Source organism: Colossoma macropomum, unplaced genomic scaffold (genome assembly GCF_904425465.1).
Source record: "Colossoma macropomum unplaced genomic scaffold, Colossoma_macropomum, whole genome shotgun sequence".
Taxonomy (NCBI): Eukaryota; Metazoa; Chordata; class Actinopteri; order Characiformes; family Serrasalmidae; genus Colossoma; species Colossoma macropomum.
Window position 1 is genome coordinate 29,111,401 of NW_023494800.1, and position 18,079 is coordinate 29,129,479.

General features: G+C 40.4%; 2 protein-coding genes across 3 annotated transcripts in view; one reads left to right on the forward strand and one right to left on the reverse strand.

Moving 5' to 3' along the window:
* agpat2 (1-acylglycerol-3-phosphate O-acyltransferase 2 (lysophosphatidic acid acyltransferase, beta)) overlaps positions 1-4,284 on the forward strand; it is a 25,127-nt gene extending 20,843 nt beyond the window's left edge. The window contains exons 5-6 of the mRNA XM_036588022.1: positions 2,031-2,103; positions 3,603-4,284. Coding sequence (XP_036443915.1) covers positions 2,031-2,103; positions 3,603-3,760 — 231 coding nt within the window. The 3' untranslated portion in view covers positions 3,761-4,284. The remainder of the gene's footprint in view (positions 1-2,030; positions 2,104-3,602) is intronic.
* A 5,783-nt stretch (positions 4,285-10,067) lies between these two features.
* Positions 10,068-18,079, reverse strand: part of egfl7 (EGF-like-domain, multiple 7) — a 29,821-nt gene continuing 21,809 nt past the window's right edge. Inside the window, exons 7-9 of one of the 2 annotated variants that reach the window (XM_036588279.1) lie at positions 16,468-16,544; positions 12,535-12,727; positions 10,068-10,336 (exon numbers count right to left, since the gene is read on the reverse strand). In XM_036588279.1, coding sequence (XP_036444172.1) covers positions 10,317-10,336; positions 12,535-12,727; positions 16,468-16,544 — 290 coding nt within the window. In that variant the 3' untranslated portion in view covers positions 10,068-10,316. Of the gene's footprint in view, positions 10,337-12,099; positions 12,728-16,467; positions 16,545-18,079 lie in introns of those variants that run through there. The other variant, XM_036588278.1, reaches the window with a different exon arrangement.

Below are 18,079 nucleotides of genomic sequence, written 5' to 3' on the forward strand. Positions count from 1 at the left end.
TGTGCGTGTGTGTGTGTGCACGTGTGTGCGTATGTTTGTGTTTGTGCATGTGTGCGCGTGTGTGCGTATGTTTGTGTTTGTGCATGTGTGTTTGCGCGTGTGTGCGTATGTTTGTGTTTGTGTGTGTGTGTGTGCGCGTGTGTGTATGTTTGTGTGCGTGCGTGCGTGTGCCTGTGCGTGTGCCTGTGCGTGTGCCTGTGCGTGTGCGTGTGCGTGCGTGTGTGCGTGCGTGCGTGTGTGCGTGTGCGTGTGTGTGTGTGCGTGTGTGTGCGTGTGTGTGTGTGCGTGTGTGTGTGAGTGTGTGAGTGTGTGAGTGTGAGTGTGTGAGTGTGAGTGTGTGAGTGTGTGAGCGCAGTATCTTCCTCTGTTATTCTGTGTTGTACGACAGGATCGGTCCTGCATATCTTAGGCCAAAGTAATCAAACACAGATGTCTGTCAGGGTCTGAGGGGGGTAGGCGTTGTTTAATCTAGGCCAGGCTAATTGAACCCTGGTGGTCTGCGTCAGGTACAGGCATCTCTGTGTCTCAGGATGTTTCTGAGGTTGCCTGTAGAAACGCTGCTTTACAGACGTTCTACATACCCAGCAGCACAGACCTGTGAATGTGTGTTACAGACGGCTGAGATGTTTCACATTATTTCATGTCAAATTTAGTTTGTCCTCATCAGCAGGCGAACACGCGCATCGCTGATCGGGAGCAGGTGTGCTGTGTTTGGAGGGCTAGAGAGGGATGGAGGGAGGCGCTCTGAGTGGCCATCTACTTTGTACCTGCAGTTATTGGCCATTTTATCAGAAACCCCTGCCGTACAGGTTCTGCAGCTGATGCGCTCGTACCAGCACCACTACAGTGCTGCTGTACTGAGAATGGACCACCTCCCAAATAACAAAGTGCTTTCTTGTCCACTCAGAGATGGTATTGTAAGCTAGTACGAATAGGTTCAAGTTCAAACTACACTCTTAAAAAAGGTGGTTCTTCAAGGGTCCTTTTTTTTTTAAAGGGAATTAAGATGCTTAATTTAATGGTTAAATGGTTCTGTGCATAGTGAAATGGTTCTAACACAAGAAGGGTTCTTCCATTAGTATGATGTCAAGCTTGTAACAATAGCAGAACCATTTTTGATGTTGTATAGAACCATTTTCAAAACAGTTCTGTATAGAACCGTATACAGCACATTCTCCATCAATCAAAAGAACCATTTAATCATGAAGTGGTTCTATACTGAACTCGTAGAACCACTCCTTTTACTGAAGAACCCTTGAAGAACCATGTTTTTTAAGAAGGTAGATGAGCTCAAACACTGCCGGAAAACAAAAGCCAGTGAAAGAAAGATAGGAATGCCGTAAATGTGGTTACATTTAACTGACCATTGAGTACCTAATAAACTGGCATCTCCCTGTGAAAAGGTCAGGAGAGAGAGGGTGACTGAGAGAGACAGGCAGAGGTCAAGATGGATGGAGGAAGAAGAGGAAGGGAAACAGGGAGAGTTTGTTAAGAGTAGAGATGGGAAAATCAGAATAAACTCTGCCCCAACTTTCTCAGAGCACCGCAGACCACCGGCCAGTCCAGACACTGACCGGCTCCTATTATTAGTCAGAGAGAGAGAGAGAGAGAAAGAGAGAGAGAGAGAGAGAGAGAGACAACTGTTTCCCTTCAGAGGTTCAGCCAGTTATTGACCTTCTCTCTCTCTTTCTCTCTTCTATCTCTTTCTCTTTTTCTGTCTGTCTGTTTCTCTCTCTCTCTCTTCTTTTCTTACTCCGCTCTCTCTCTCTCATTCTCTCTCATTTTCTCTCATTCTTTCTCTATCATTCTCTCTCTCTCTCATTCTCTCTCTCTCTCTGTCTGTCTGTCTGTCTGTCTGTGTCTCTCTCTCTCTCTCTCTCTCATTCTCTCTCTCTCTCTCTCTCTCTCATTCTCTCTCTCTCTCTCTCTCTCTCTATCATTCTCTGTCTGTCTGTCTGTCTCTCTCTCTCTCTCTCTCTCTCTCTCTCTCTCTCTCTCTCTCTCTCTCTCTCTCTCTCTCTCTGTCACAGGTGCCCATCATCCCCATTGTGTTCTCCTCCTACAGTAACTTCTACCTACGGAAAGAGAAAGAGTTCAAATCAGGTAACACACTCTTGTGAAAAAAATGGCACTCAGATCAATAATCAATAATATACATAATGCATAAAAGACATTTTGGTGCCCACAACATAAACTGATCATGCCAACAAATCAAACTGCAGAATTTGGTCAAAATTGTATTTAGTTTCATAAAATTAGGTGTTTATAAAATGGATAAGTTTTCCTTTAATGTTTTAAATGAGATGGCAGTGGTGGTGATGATCATGATGGTGATGATAACAGTAATGGTCATAATGGTCGTGATGATGATGGTGGTGGCAGTGGTGAAAAGAGTAATAGTAATGATGGTGGCAGTAATAACGGTGAAGATGATGGTGGTGATGAAAATGATTGAGGTGATGATGGTAATTGTGATGATAATGGTGCTAAAAAATTTGTTGATGGATTTATATGACAGTGATGATGACGTTCATAATAATGATTATGGTATATATGGTATTATCATTATAGCACAGTGTATAGTATAGTATACCATTAATGATAATTATATTATTAATAATTAATTAAAGATTTATTACAATTAACTTATAATTAATGGTATGTTGTAATTTTTTTAATAATTATAATAACAATAATAATGGTAATTATAATAAAGGTAAAGATGATGGTGATCAAAAAGATTGAGATGACAATGATAATTATCATGGTGATGATAATGGTGATAATGATGATGGCGGTGATGAAGATGATGGTGATAATAATGTTGTTGGTGATGATGGTAATAATGATAATGATAATTATAATAATGGTGAAGATGGCTTTCCTTTAATGTTTTAAATGAGATGGCAGTGGTGGTGATGATCATGATGGTGATGATAACAGTAATGGTCATAATGGTGGTGATGATGATGGTGGCAGTGGTGAAAAGAGTAATAGTAATGATGGTGGCAGTAATAACAGTGAAGATGGATGGTGATCAAAAAGATTGAGATAATGATGGTAATTATCAAGGTGATGATAATGGTGATGATAATTGTGGTGAGGGTGATCATAATAGTGGTGGTAATAATGGTGGTCTTAATTTTGCTAATTGTTGTGATGAGGATGATAATGATGGCGGTAATGGTGATTATGGTGATGGTGATGATGAAGATGGTGGTGATCATAATGGTAATTGTGATGGTGGTAATAGTGCTGTTGGTGATGGTGATAGTAATGTAATGATGGTAATAATAATAACAGTGAAGATGTCTGTGGTACTTGCTGAGCTACATTCTTAGGTGATGGTAATTACCATGGTGATGATAATAGTGATGATAATTGTGGTGATGATGGTAGTGATCATAATAGTGATGGTGATAACAATGGTGCTGATTGTGGTGACGAAGATGAAAATGAAGGTGATCATAATGATGATGGTGATTATGGTGATGGTGGTGGTGATGATAGTCATAATAATGACAGTGATTTTGATGATGATGATAAAAGTGGTGATGGTAACAGTGGTAGTGATAACGATGTCCCTTCTGTCTTCCTCACAGGAACGATCACCTTGAAGATCCTTCCGAAGATCGAGACAAAGGGGTTGACATCAGACGACGTGTCATCGCTCAGCGACCAATCGTACGCTGTGATGCGCTCCACCTTCCTGGAGATTTCCAGCCAATCGCCTCAGAGCAACGGGCCGTCCAACCACTGAACATTCCGTGGCTCTGGCCACTTTCATTGCCTCTCACAACCAGGATGCTCTGCAGTGGCTCAAGACTTCGTAGTCATGGTGACGGTAGCTGTGGCAACCAGACGCTTCCAGTATCTTCTCCAGTGTCCACATACAGTGTATACACACACACACACACACACACACACACACACACACACACTCAACAGGTCTCATCTCTTCATTTCACTCACTCGTTGGGACTTCAGTGAGCTTCGGGCAGTGCAGCAGTGAGGGGTAAAGCGAGGGCAGTGACCTTTAACCTTGTCCCTTCTGAGACGTGCCGTTCTGGGTCCTGTTCAACCAGCTTGGAGCGTTTATTTTTGTTTGTTTTATTCATTTCTTCCCCCCGTGCCCCCCTATCGCTGACAGGTTCGGTGTGGAGCGGAGCTCTCAGAACTTCTTCTCTTCATGGATGTGCATTCATCGTGCATGCCTTGGGACGCGCTGTCTTTCTCGCCGCCTTTTCATTTTTTCGGATCCAGTTACGTCTGTCCGAGCGTTCGTCACTTCATCATCTCATGTTTTCTTCATCTCTTCTTCAGCCAGCACTCCTGCCTTACCACCCCGCCAATGAAAACGTGCTTCTTAAGAAGTAGAACACTGGTCCAACATTCAGAACCTTCCACCACTCCAAGCCCATTAAGGAGGAGTCTGCGGTTTCTCGGGAAAACTGCACGCAAATTCACGAGCAACGTTCTTCACGGCGACGGATTACGAGCGGAAGTTCTAAAGACTCGAGCGTAACTCAGTGTTGCTAGAATTGTGGTGACATTTCGTTTCTTTCAGCCTCTTCAGCAGGGTTTGCATGAGCTTTTCTTGTCCCTTATTTATTTTGCGCACCTGAATCTAAATTCTTGCCTTTTTCGCCCCCTGAACCCCGTTTGGAAAGTGCACCTATCTCCCTGCAAACGTGTCAAAGGTAACTTCCTGAAGTGCATTGTTGGGTTGTACCAATCCTAATGCTCCAAAGTGCAAGCTTCTTGTTGTGCCATGTGTCCAGAGTCTTTCAGCTACCAGTTAGCGGCATTGCGAGTCACGTACTGACCAGTTATTGATCTGTGATCACTGTGTTCAACACGCTGCAGCTGCTGAACTGACGTTAATGACTGCGTCACATTTCTTATTTGAGGTCTGAGTTCAGTCCTCGTGTACTGTTTAACACTTCTTTAAAAGTTATTTATAATGAACATAATTAAGACTTATGGTAGCGCCTTACTGTAGGTCAGCGTTCGTAAGGCTACATAAGCTCATCATTACAACTGACATACGTTTTAAGACACTTACTGCAGTGGGCGTCGTCTGTCTTAAAGACTGCTTTTGTCAACTTTAATGTCAAGTTGACTTAATGCCTACATCAGATAACGTTGATTATTTTTTCTGACATTAGGTTGTGACAGCTAATTCTGATTGTTAGTGTACATCACATGAGCTTAAATCGTCTAAATGGTAAACGGAACTCACTTTTTAATTAAGAGAGCGCTCACTTTTGTTCAACTCGTCTGACTAAGTCGTCAGCCGTATATCACTGTGACACACAGTGGGGTCCAAAAGTCTAAGAGTGCTGAAGAAAACACTTCTATTTCTGCATTTCTAATTTACTAGAAAGATTTTCATGCATATTCTATTATCGGGATAACAATTTGAGTGAAACATGGAATCTTTGAAATTTTAACATGAATTTCAGAATTTCTTAGTATTTGAAATGTTCCCCTTTTGCTTTGTTGACTCGTTGTGGACTCCACCTGAGAGTCGTCTGAACATGAGCTTCAATGGAAAAGATACGACTAAAAACAATCTGACCTTTTTCAGGCCTTTCAGAATCTTCAACATTTGTTGTTTATTTTAATGGTCATAACTTCTCTTTGTTCAGAATTCTGAAACTTTCTGTTTATTTCTGGCATTTAATGAAAAAATTCCGATTGTTTAATGTGGTCTCAGACTTTTGGACCTCACTGCACACTAGGCTACAAATCCTGTGCCTTGTCACCTCAGAAAGTGCCACAACAACCCAATGTTAGAAAAAAAAATCAATGCCACCCGACATATCCGTTATGTCGACTTGACGTCAAAGCTGGCAAATGCAGCCTTTATTACAGACGACACCTTTTGCAGTGTTTTTGAATGTGTTTATTAATGTTAGTGTAGGTTTAAGCCGGTTGTTATCAGCTTATGTAGGTGTTGCCTTATGAACACTGCATTACAGTACAGTGTTACCAGAAGCATTTCTAATAACGTAAAAAGATGTAAAATGTGGAAAATGTTTAGGGAGGGACCTAATTTTCCAGTATTATCTGTAACCAAACCAAATGGAAACCATTAATATTAACAATTCTACTTTAAAATTACGCCCAACTATATATATGAATAGAGCTATGGACAACTGACCTTACTTGGAAAAGATTTGGTGGAAAAAATCTTTTTGCTAAAAGAAGAGGTCGGGAACCATTTATGCCAATTTCAGGTCGTGTTGATCCACCTGAAGCTTCTTGACGTCCCAAGGAGCACCTAAGAATGTAACTCGGCAATCACCGTACTAAAAAATGATTTATGATTTTTTTAAAAAAGGCCTTCCTGCTCTTTCACACTAAATTTTTGTTATTTTTTTGACTGACCTGTAGCTAACTTTGCTATTTAAAAGTGAAATTCCATTGATTTTTTTTTTAATCTGCATAATTTAATGTTTGAGATGTAAACAGAGAGATTCAGAGTGGTTTGGTGTGAAATGGTTCAGATGTCTTTACAGTGGTGGTGATAGGAACCAGGGGTCGCCATGACTACAACACAAATATAGACATTTTATTTACTATCCAAAACCACCAGTGAACCTACACGGGTCTTCTGAGATGTTGATGATGATGATAAAGATGATATTTAGGTCTATTTTGCTTCACAGTTCCCTGCATTATAGACTAAAACCTTCTCAAGTACCATTTCCTGTAGGAACTTTCTGTGAGGGAGCTTTTAGAGGTGGACGTCTGGTTCCTATCACCACCACTGTGAACAGTTCTGACTCTAGAAATCAGACACTGACTCAGGAGTGACTCTGTTCATCCCAGTGATTTAGTTATGCAGAATTTAACCCAGTGGAGGAATAATCTTGATATTTATTTGAAATTCTTGTTATTTTTGTTTTTTTTTTTTAACGTGAATGTTCTAGTTTAATTTAGTCGTACGCTGGGATGGAGGAAGCCGGTGGTTTTCTCCCGTGTTGTAGGCTGAGGTAAAAGTGTTCAAGCAGCTTTAAGGTTATTTTTCTTTAGCTCTCCACCCATAAAAGAACATACTGACTTGTACTGTTTGAGCTCTGAGAGTTACAGTATAATGAGTCTGTATCAACTCTGATTTTAGAATTTCAATTCAACTCTGTTATTACTGACATAATTAGGATTAAAACGGCTTAAATTGTTAAGGCACTTTTCATTTTGACTACTACAATGTTCATTTTTATTAATCTTATTTTCCCTCATTGTTTGTCTTTTTTTGCCTAAGGGGGGAAAATGTGGCAAAATGGTGTACAAAACATGTCGTGGTTTCCCACCAAAGCTACTCATGGTGTAAACTGGTGGTAGTTCTAGATGCCGTTTATCATCTGAACGGAGAAACAGTCCAACATCTCCCGCTGGTTTCTGATCTGTGTTTTTGACGAATACCTACTGCGAACACACACAGTCGCTCTGAAAGCCCATCGTAGTATCTGGTATTATATATAATTATACACAGAGACGTAGGAATCCGGACACAGCCTGTGTAAAGAATGCCTTGGAAAAGTTTAAGACAAATAAATTTTGTTTTTTTCCTATGGGAACGGCCTTTTTTGTTTCATTGCTGCTGTTTTCTTTCTCGATCTTCAGTGAGTGTCTGGGTCATATTTCTTGCTTTACGCTTTTTTGGAAAGTTCTTTTAAATGGTCTGAACGTGTCATAAAGAATTGACCAATAGGAGAGATCAAAAATGACTTAAATTGAATATAAAATCTTTTTTGCGTTAACATACACAAACCCTCAAAGACCCCAAGCACTTATTTTGAGGATGTTTTATTTTTTTCCCCAACTGTCTATTGGAAGCCTCTGTTTGTTTATTTATTTATTTGTTTATTAATTGATTAATTGATTGATTGGGGTAGATTCTGGCCAATTGTTGCAAAATCACAACCACAGGTTTCACAATTTTCTGTTTGATTTTTAACTTGGTTTCATTTTATGTAATATTATTGAGTCTACACTCTTGAAAAGGCGGTTCTTTAAGGGTTATTAAGAATGGCTTTATCTAGAACCATGAATTTCATGCTTAAATAGTTCTTTGCATGGTGAAAATGGTTCTTCAAATTGATGGTTCTATATCAAACCTTTCTGAAAATGTCAAGCTTGTAACAGAGCAGAACCCTTTTTGATGCTGTTTAGAACCATTTATAACACATTCTCCATCAACCTGAGGAGCATTTCACCATGCAGAGATATTTAATATCTATTTAAGCATTGACAAACATTGCCTCAGATTTGTTTATGTACATCTTTTGTTTGTTTTGTTGTCACTAAATGTATCACAACTCTGATATTTACTTGGACGTTTACTGAATGTGCTCCAAAACAAAGCGCGGGGGTGTCATGTTGCCTTATTTGGCATGTCAGATTCAGTATATTATTATTTTTTCACCATGACTGATGCTGTGATAGAGTGTTGTGAGTTGTAGTTTTAGTGCCGTTGGCCCTTATTTATCAAAGTTGTGAAAACGCCAATTTGATGACATATGAATAAGCGGAGATATGAGCGCAATCAGCTCCAGTGCGTGAAATCAAGCGCCGGCCTACCAGCACCTCATTTACATTAAGCACACCCTAATTCACGCAGACGTCTTGGTAGGGAGCCAATAAAACCACAACGTTCAGCGGCTCATGAGCCAATGGCTGTGCTCGTAGGCGGAGTTTGAGGTGGAGCTGTGAGCGCACTGCTCCCCCTACTGCCCAAACGTCATAGTGTTAAAATTATGACCACTGGAAGGAATAAAATATGAAATAAACAAAGCACTTTAGTGTTTTTAAGACGTTATAATGATGTGATTATTTTCCTAAAATAACATATTTAAACGCTGTATTATTGTATTGTCATATTGTATGACACTAGCTGTGTTTTTACTGAAGGACACGAGTGGGCATAATCACAACACATTTAACGATGAGTACTTTTTCATTTTGGCCTGAGGGTCCCTTTTAGAAGGTTCGTTTTTCTTTCTCTTTTAAAGTTTCCTTTTCAGAAACACCTTTCTTTACAACAGCAACAGAGGGCACATGCACCAAGCCTTCAACTGTTCATTAACAAATCAGTTTATTATAAAAATGTTCATTATAAAAATTGCTGAAATCAGACAAGGTCATACAAATGAGAATGAACATGATGTCTATAATAATTCTATATACAAGCAGCTCTTTTTAATTATAATAAATACAGAGATCCGCTGTCCTCCACCGTACAGACACAGAGAGAATATACAGCTGTGCTTTGGCCCACACACAAAAACATAAACACAAACAGGTAAGAAAACAGGTGTAGAAATGGTGGAGAAGGTCAGAGGTCGTATCCGTGAGTATGTGGTCTGTGCAGCACTCGTATTCGTGGTATTAACTCTGCATCACTCAGGCCTGGATTCAGATCCTGATCCTGAATTCAGAGCTTGATGATTGACATGGCCAGTTGACTCAGGTGTGTTAGAGCAGGGAAAACCTTAATAACTCAAAGTTATTGATTATAAATGGTCAGTTAGCCAAAACGTGTTTGGGCTCTGCAGTTTGCTTCTTTAGCTTCGCACTGGAGCTACAAGGCTAATGTAGCTAACAAGCGATGGAAGCTTATACCCCACCGATTAGCATGGTGCTAACTCATCAAGCATAAACAGAGTCACTCAGAGTGGTTTGGCGTGGAACGCTCTGTTCTAGAGAAACTTAGAGTCAGAGCTGTTCACAGTGGTGGTGATAGGAACCAGACGTCCACCTCTAAAAGCTCCCTCACAGAAAGTTCCTACATGAAATGGTTATGAATTCACTGCCTGATGACTGAGACACTGTTTTATGATAGTTTAGAGAACTTAAACTCCATTCATGGTGGAGGGATACATGCAGGGCGCTGTGAGGCAAAATAGTCCCCAAAGAAAACTTATTATTCCAGATTTTCCACTGTTTCCCATCATCAACATTCCATATAAACTCAGAAGACTCGTGTAGGTTCACTGGTGGTTCTGGATAGTAAATAAAATGTCTATATTTGTGTTGTAGTCATGGCGACCCCTGGTTCCTATCACCACCACTGTAAAGACATCTGAACCATTTCACACCAAACCGCTCTGAATCACTCTGATTGTCTTAAGTGTCAGATAAGTCTGTTTGGAGGGGTATAAGCTTCCATTATTTGTTAGCTTAATTAGCATTAGCCTCATAGCTCTAGAGCTAAAAGGATGCTCCTGTGGATGGACTCAGGACTTCTTCGAGTTCAGGTTGCGTGAACGATTCAGATCCGAGCAGTTGATGGAGATCCAGCCCGCTGTCTAGTTTTCCTGACAGGAACCTGGAATGGACAGAGGTTCATGAAAGGTCAGTGTGGTCAGGTAAGTTCCACCTACACACTAGGGTTGGACGATATGACAAAAATATAACATCACATGTACTTTAAAGTAGTTTACCAACCTGAAAAAGACTTGATTTGCAGTCAAATAAAGTCACTGTAAATGTCAATAGAAACTGACAGTTCTAATAAGTGCAAAAAGCAATCCTTTTAAAATAAAAGTCGACTTATTTTTCACGTATACACTGATATAAACAAACACTGCGTTATACCACTGATATAGAAAATATCCACCCTGAAATACAAAACATAATGGAAGTTCACATACTGCAATATTATCATTTAATCAGCCAGTGTTTATGAAAATAAACATCACTCTAACATCTGAAAAGAAAAGTGTATTCTTTTCAATTGTAATTTTAACACTATAAAGCTATTTAAGCTTTGGTCAGTAGTGGGGGTCAGTGGACCTCCTGCTAGACCTCAAACTCTACCTATGACGACAACCATTGGCTTATGAGCTGCTGAATACTTTTATTGGCTTACTATCGAAACATCTGCATGAATCTGGGCGTGTCCATTACAAATGATATGTATATGATATGTAAAAAAGGTACTTATGGGCGTTTGTTGCGTTGCCATGTGACTGTTTGCTGAGTCAGACGTAAAGTTTTCGTACTTCATTCCGGACAATCAAATCTGCGCTCGTTTCTACGCAGCTTTGATTCATAAAGGATGTTCGCACAATACGCAACAGATGCAACATTTCGTTTTTCGAACAGATACAACAAAACTCAATGTTTTACATGCTTCACAGCTCTACATCCACTTAAGCAGGGCTGAATGTCGTCACTGTCTTACCAAACCTCAGATCTCCATTTTTCGCTTTTTAAATTTTTTGCGTAATTTTAATCTGTCAGCTACCACTTGCATTGCCTCAAAATTTCACGACACATAAACCAATAGTAATTTGCCTTGAAGGGTAAGAACGTTAATTACTTTATGTAACTTACGGGAGGTTTCTGGAGGTACGAAGGTTCTCCCGACAGCGACAATATGTTCTCATGGACTTGCAGCACTGTCAGGTGACTCAAAATCCTCCAGCAATAGAGAGGCACTTAAGACGGCTACACCCCCCTGGTCTAAAGCTCTTTTTAATGAAACATGAAGTTGTTCAGTGGTCTTTAAATACTGATAGCCATGATATACTCAGGAACATCTATGGTGATGTCCACTACATGGCCTGGACACCTGAACATCACCTGCAGATGTGAGTTTGTCCCCCTTTGCGGCTATAGCAGCATTATTAGTGTGAGGTCAGACACAGCTGTTGGGTGATAAGCCCTGGTGCACAATTGACATTTCAGTTCTTCCCAAAGGTGTTGGGGTCAGCGCTCTGTGCAGGTCAGTCAGATTCTTTCACACCAAACTGGTCACTCCATGTCTTTATGGAGCTGCTTTGTGCTCAGGGGTCTCAGTCATGCTGGAACAGGAAACGCTCTTCCCCAAACTGCTGACACAAAGCTGGAAGCAGATAATATAAATGTCTTTGTGCTGCAGCATCAACATCACCCTTCACTGGAACTGAGGGGTCTGAAAAACAGCCCAGCCCATCATCCCTCCTCCACCAAACTGTACTGTTTACGCATTCCTGTAGGTAACGTTCTCCTGACATCCACCAAACCCAGATTCATCACTCTAGAGAACACGTTTCCACTGATCCAGAGTCCAGTGGCGGCGTTTTACACCCCTCCAGCCGACACTTGGCATTGCACATAGTGATCTTAGGCTTGCGTGCAGTTTCTCAGCTGTGGAAACTAATTTCATGAAGCTCTCGACACACAGTTCTTGTGCTGATGTTGCCACTTTGTTCTGTGAGTTTGTGTTGTCTACCCCATTCACTGCTGAGCCGTTGTTGCTCCTAGAGTTTTCCACTCCATAATAACAGCACTTTCAGTTGACGGGCAGATCTAGCAGGGCAGGAATTTCACTTGCTGGAGCTCTTCAGTATAACCTGCTCTACTATTAGCGTTTGTCTGTGGACATTACATGGCTGTATGCTTGATTCCATGCACCTGTTTGGCTGAAATAGCCAAGCCAACTAATTAAAAGGTGTCCACATAATTTCGGTTAATCCTCTATAACCACTATCAAACCACGGACATCACCGACTCCTAACAAACACAGACACGTGCACTCACAGGATCCGAGGCGTTCCTCCAGGAAGCCGACCTGCTCGCTGAGGGAGTCGATTCGGTCCAGCTGCCGCAGCGAGTGGGTCAGAAAAGTGGTCTGGTCAGACAGGAAGTTGGTCCTGTCGAAGAGGAAGCCATTCTTGTCGTCGTCTTCCTGGGGAAAGAGGGTGGAGAGCGGCGCGAGAACCATCTCCAGCTTCTACACAGAGAGAGAGAGAGAGAGAGAGAGAGAGAGAGAGAGAGAGAGAATGTGAGAAAGCAGCGAAAGCAAATGTTTGAGCTTATTTTTAGCTGCGGTGAGCTTCAACAGATGTAGCTTCTCCAGAACCAGCAGTGCTGCTCATCAGCCGCCAGTGTTTGAGTTCGGTTTTGAAGTTTTACGACTGTGGTCTTGGTCTTTGTGCAGTAAAACTGTGGACCTGGCAACCCTTTCTGATTGTCATTAGTGAAAGTCTTTGAAAGCCTTAGGTTTTTCTGCTTAATGTTGCACACGTTACCTGCTATGAAATATGAGTGTGTGTGTGTGTGTGTGTGTGTGTGTGTGTGTGTTTATTCACTGCTCTGAATATAAATATGTCACATGATTTGAGTAGATTTGAAGCGTTTTTTATTTTGGGAGGGGGGGTCCTGCCGCCAGCAGAGAAATCTGAGGAATCCCCCTCCCCAACAACAGTTTACGCTCTTTTACAGACCACTGTAGTCGTGCGTCATTCTGTAGTCCTCGTTATGCCCATATTAGGAACTCTGGGTCTGAGCTTGATTTCTCTATTCTAAAATGAATAGGGTTTTCAGAAAAATCGCCTCTAGCGCCCCCTGTGTTAAATACAAATGTTCAGAACCCGATACGTTCTGTCCTGTGAACATTCTTCTCCTGAACATCACTGGATCTTCTGAATTACGAGGTCGTTAAAGAGCTATAATACTAATATTGCTACATGTGAGCTAAAGCTAGTGCACATCAATCTGATGTCACTAAGCTACACAAAGCTAAAGCGGGCTGTGCCGATGCTGTGACGATGCTGTGACGAGCTGTGCTACCTTATCGAAATCTTCTACCGTAGCACATATTTACAGGTATACCTGTAAATAAAACCTCCTAATCACTTATCACTTAAAACTCCTTATCAAAAATACGACCCGTGTTGAAACTACGAGGCTGAAATTAGGTTTGAATGTTCCCGTTCCAAACAAGACAAAATACTGACCTGTTAGTTTGGTGAAACAGCAAAAATAAGTTAATGATGTTCAGCTGTTAAGCGGAAATAGAGAAACCTCCTCATATCAACTCTCCATGAAGCTGAATTTAGCTTTTTTTTTTGCCGACTGCTTGTTTGAATTTCCCCGTTCCACCTTAAATGGCGCAGCAGTTCAGAACGTGACTGCTGCACCATTTAAACCCTATTCATTCTGGCCATAGAGGAGTGAACCTCAGACCTGGAGTTCCTAATATGGGCATAAGAGCATGGCGCCCACTACAAAACTGACCCCACGACTACAGTGGTCTATTCAGCCAGTCTATAGAAATTGTAGCAGAAATGTTACAATTTCAGCAGAATTTTTTACATTTTTAGCAGAAATTTTAAACTTTTGTTGGTAGAACAGATTTGCAGCGTTTTCCTGAAGATTTCTGAATCAGGCTCGGTTTGGATTAGCACGCCACCAGATTCTACAGCAGCAAACTGATTAAGATGTAAACCGGCAACACTTTACAATAAGTGTTGACGAAATCATATTACAGTATTAAGTAATGCATTTGTTAACATGAACGACATATGAAGTACTACATTAATAATGGCCAATATTAAGCAAGCAAAAACTGCATTAGTTGATGTTGTGTTGACTAACATTTAATGTATTTAACATGAGATACTGATAATAATGGTTAGCTAACATCTCCAAAATGGTAACTTTACAGGAGAAAGATAAAACAACAACACTTTACTGTTAATGTAAGTCAGTGGAACCAAACTTTTGTCCAAGTAATTGTGGGCCGTTTCTTTTGGTCCATTCTTCATGAAATTTACACACAATGTAAAGAGTAACAGACATTTTTAAATTATGTCACAAACTGAAAAACCATCAAATGGAGATAGGAGGTTTTGTTCCGACAGCAGCGATATTTTGGCTCTAATTTCATGCTGTTGTGTTGGTCAGCAGAGGAGCGACCGGCGGCTGAGGAGACACTTTAAATGTAAGTATTGGGTTTAAACTGAGTCGAATAGCGAACGAAACAGATGTTAAAGATGTCAATGTGGTCTGAAGTAAAACTTATGTTAACGTTTCGTTTTGTTTTAGGGAGCAAAGAGCTGACAGGGAGGAGCATCTCCAGCTCTAATAAATGAAAAAATAAAAAACTGAAATCAAAGTTTCTCCATGTTTAAAGAACTTTAAAAGAACTTGATAAGAGCGGCGTTTCGTGACGTGACAGTAAGGGCACGACCAGTGGTGCTGTGATGCAAACAGGAAGTCCGCCGCAGAGCAGACCGTCTCATTTCGGTTCAGCCTCCGTGGGTCTACACAGCCTTCGAAGACACGCCTTCGTAGACCGCGTCCTTCAAAGGATGCAGCCCTTGAATTGGGATACAGCCCATGTGAAAACATTAACTAATACAGTTGTTACTTGTGTACTTAATATTAGCTAACTGTCATTCATGTAGTACCTCATGTTGTTCATGTTAGCAAATGCATTACTTAATATTAATAAGTTAACACTTTATGTAAAGTGTAAGTGTTTTTTATTCTCGTTGGCATGTAAAATTCTACAGTTTGACCATCTATGAATCAAATATTTGCTAACGTGCTGAAGTGAGCTAAAGTTAGCGTTGACTAAGAAGAATAGCGCAGAACAGAGGAATAACGGAATGCGAAGAGTTTGGGCTTCTTTTTCACGTAAATGATTTCTTCGAAGGACAGGTAAAAAATGTTAGTCATAAATTATTTTTGGTAACTAAAACAATCAGTTCTGACTTGGTTTTCATGAAAAACGGATGCGTCTTTAAACTTTTAGAACACAATTTCTCCAGAAAAGTTTAGGAACCGTCTACAAATGACATCTCAGTCATGGCCTCTGTTTATAATTACAGTTAAAGAGGGGTCTCAAAATGAGACTGACTTTTTGATTTTGGTGTAAATCACACACAGTTAAGTCACCTGTAGTTGAGTTAGCTTCATATGTTAAAGTCGTATTGTTGAAATTGTTTTCTCTTGTCTTTATTTCATTATATATCTTTAAAAAGACAAGTATTGTTGTAAAAGTAACAGAAATTGATTGAAGAATCAATCAATCGACCTTTATTTAAACTCCGAATACATTGAGGGAGACCCTCATTTACAATGCAGCTGAGCCAATACAGAAATCGGGGATTGAAAACTTGGGTAGTAAAAAGAAAACATTATAATAAAGTAATAAATATCATAATAGTAAAATTGAATTATAAGAAGGTACCAATAAACTGTTAAATCAATAAAACATTAAAATTACAATATAGTAACTTAACAAGAAATAGATCAGATAAGGATAAAATGAATAAAAACATGAATTAATGAAATATAAAGAAATAGAAGATGTAAGAGAATAAAATAAATAAAAGGAATAAAGAATAATAAAAAACATACATTTTTTAAGTTTATAAAACATTCCAGTAAAGTACAATGAAGCCATTTTTTTTTTTTTTATGATTTTAACGATATGCAGAAAAGTGTATTGTCACATCATTTATCACGATAATGATACAATATCAACATATTGCCCACCTCTAATCATACTCATGTAGTTTTACAGCCTTTTTGAATCTAGAACTTCTGTTTTGTGGCTGCATTTTGTCTACAAGAGAAATATTTTCGACATATATTGAATATCGTAAAACTAAATTATCGAGATGTTACAGTTTGGCCATATCTCCCGCCCATAGAGAGAGAGTGTCTATGTGTATGTGATACCTGCTCCAGAAGCTCTACTCTGCTCCTGAGGATCTGGACTTCCTCTGTAACGTTCTCCATCAGCCCCACACCTCCACCTTCAACACAAACACCTTCATCAGAGCCAAACACCTCACCCCCACACACATGCATACACCCATAAACATGACCTGCACATAAAGCAGACTGAATAGAGTGTAAATAACACTCCAGTGTGAGTGTGTCACTGTGTTAGTGTGAGTCTGTGAGAGTGTGTGTGTGTGTCCAGACACGTTTCCTGCTGTAAGGCTGTGGTCAGTGTGATTAATATGCCGAGAGAAGCCAGAGCGTGCAGTGGAGAGAAGAACCGGTCAGAAAAAAGAGGGGGAGAGGAGGAGTTTTGGGGCGAAAGAGGGAAATTTATTAGTCGGGGTGAAAGTGATGACAAATCCATAAGTTTAGTAGCGTAGAGGGGGAGCTGGGGGGGATCTGGAGGGGGTGAGAGACACAGGCGGGCATTCTCTCTCTCTTTCTCTCACAGTCATACACAAAAAAACAGTTTATATAATGGATAATTCTGGCTCTAAAATCTGACTCTAGCTGTAAACTCGATACGCACACATTTGACCGCACACAGCAACCGAATTCCGTATTAAAGTGGCGTTCCGGCCTAAAACGAGCTGTGCAGTGCTCTGAGGCCAGGGTTAGGTTGGGAGGGATCTACAGATTTCTGATTACCTGCTGAAAGAAACTCATCTGTAACCCAGCGCTGTTCAACAAAGACTCCAGACAAACAAACTAAAATCAGTCAACCGTGACAATGGCTACCTTTAAATGCTGAATCACAAGTATTTATCCAGGCAACTAATAAAATAAAATGATATTTTATCATGAAAATATATTTTAATAAATTGTTTCATTTTATAATAGGATTTCAGCTGCTCAACAGTTCAGGGGCTCATTTATCGTATTTTTCATTTCATAATGCGCCAAATGTTTTCAGTGGTGACAGGTCTGGACTGTAGACAGGTCAGTTTAGCACCCGGACTCTTTTAATACAGAGCCATGCTGTTGTGATACATGCAGAATGTGGTTTGTGATTGTCTTGCTGAAATAATCAAGGCCTTCCCTGAAAAAGACGTCGTCTGGATGGCAGCATATGTTGCCAAAACATGTATATATCATTCAGCATTAATGGTGTCTTCACAGATGTGCACATCACCCATGCCATGTGCACTAATGCCCCCCTGCACCATCAGGAATACTGGCTTTTGAACTGTGCACTGATAACAAACTGAGTGGTCTTTAGCCTGGGGGGACACAGTGTCCATGATTTCCAAAAAGGATTTCAAATGTTGATTCATTGGGCCACAGGACACTTTTCCACTTCCCCTCAGTCCATTTTAAATGAGCTCAGGCCCAGAGAAGGTGGCAGCATTTCTGGATCTTGTTTATATTTGGTTTCAGTGATGAACTGTTTTCACAGACAGTGGTTTTCAGAAGTGTTTCTGAGCCCATGCAGTGATTTCCACTACAGAATCATGTCTGTTTTTAATGCAGTGCTGCCTGAGGGTCCAAAGATCACGACCAGCAAATACTGTTTTTTGGTCTTGTCCCTTACATACAGAGATTTCTCCAGATTCTCTGAATCTTT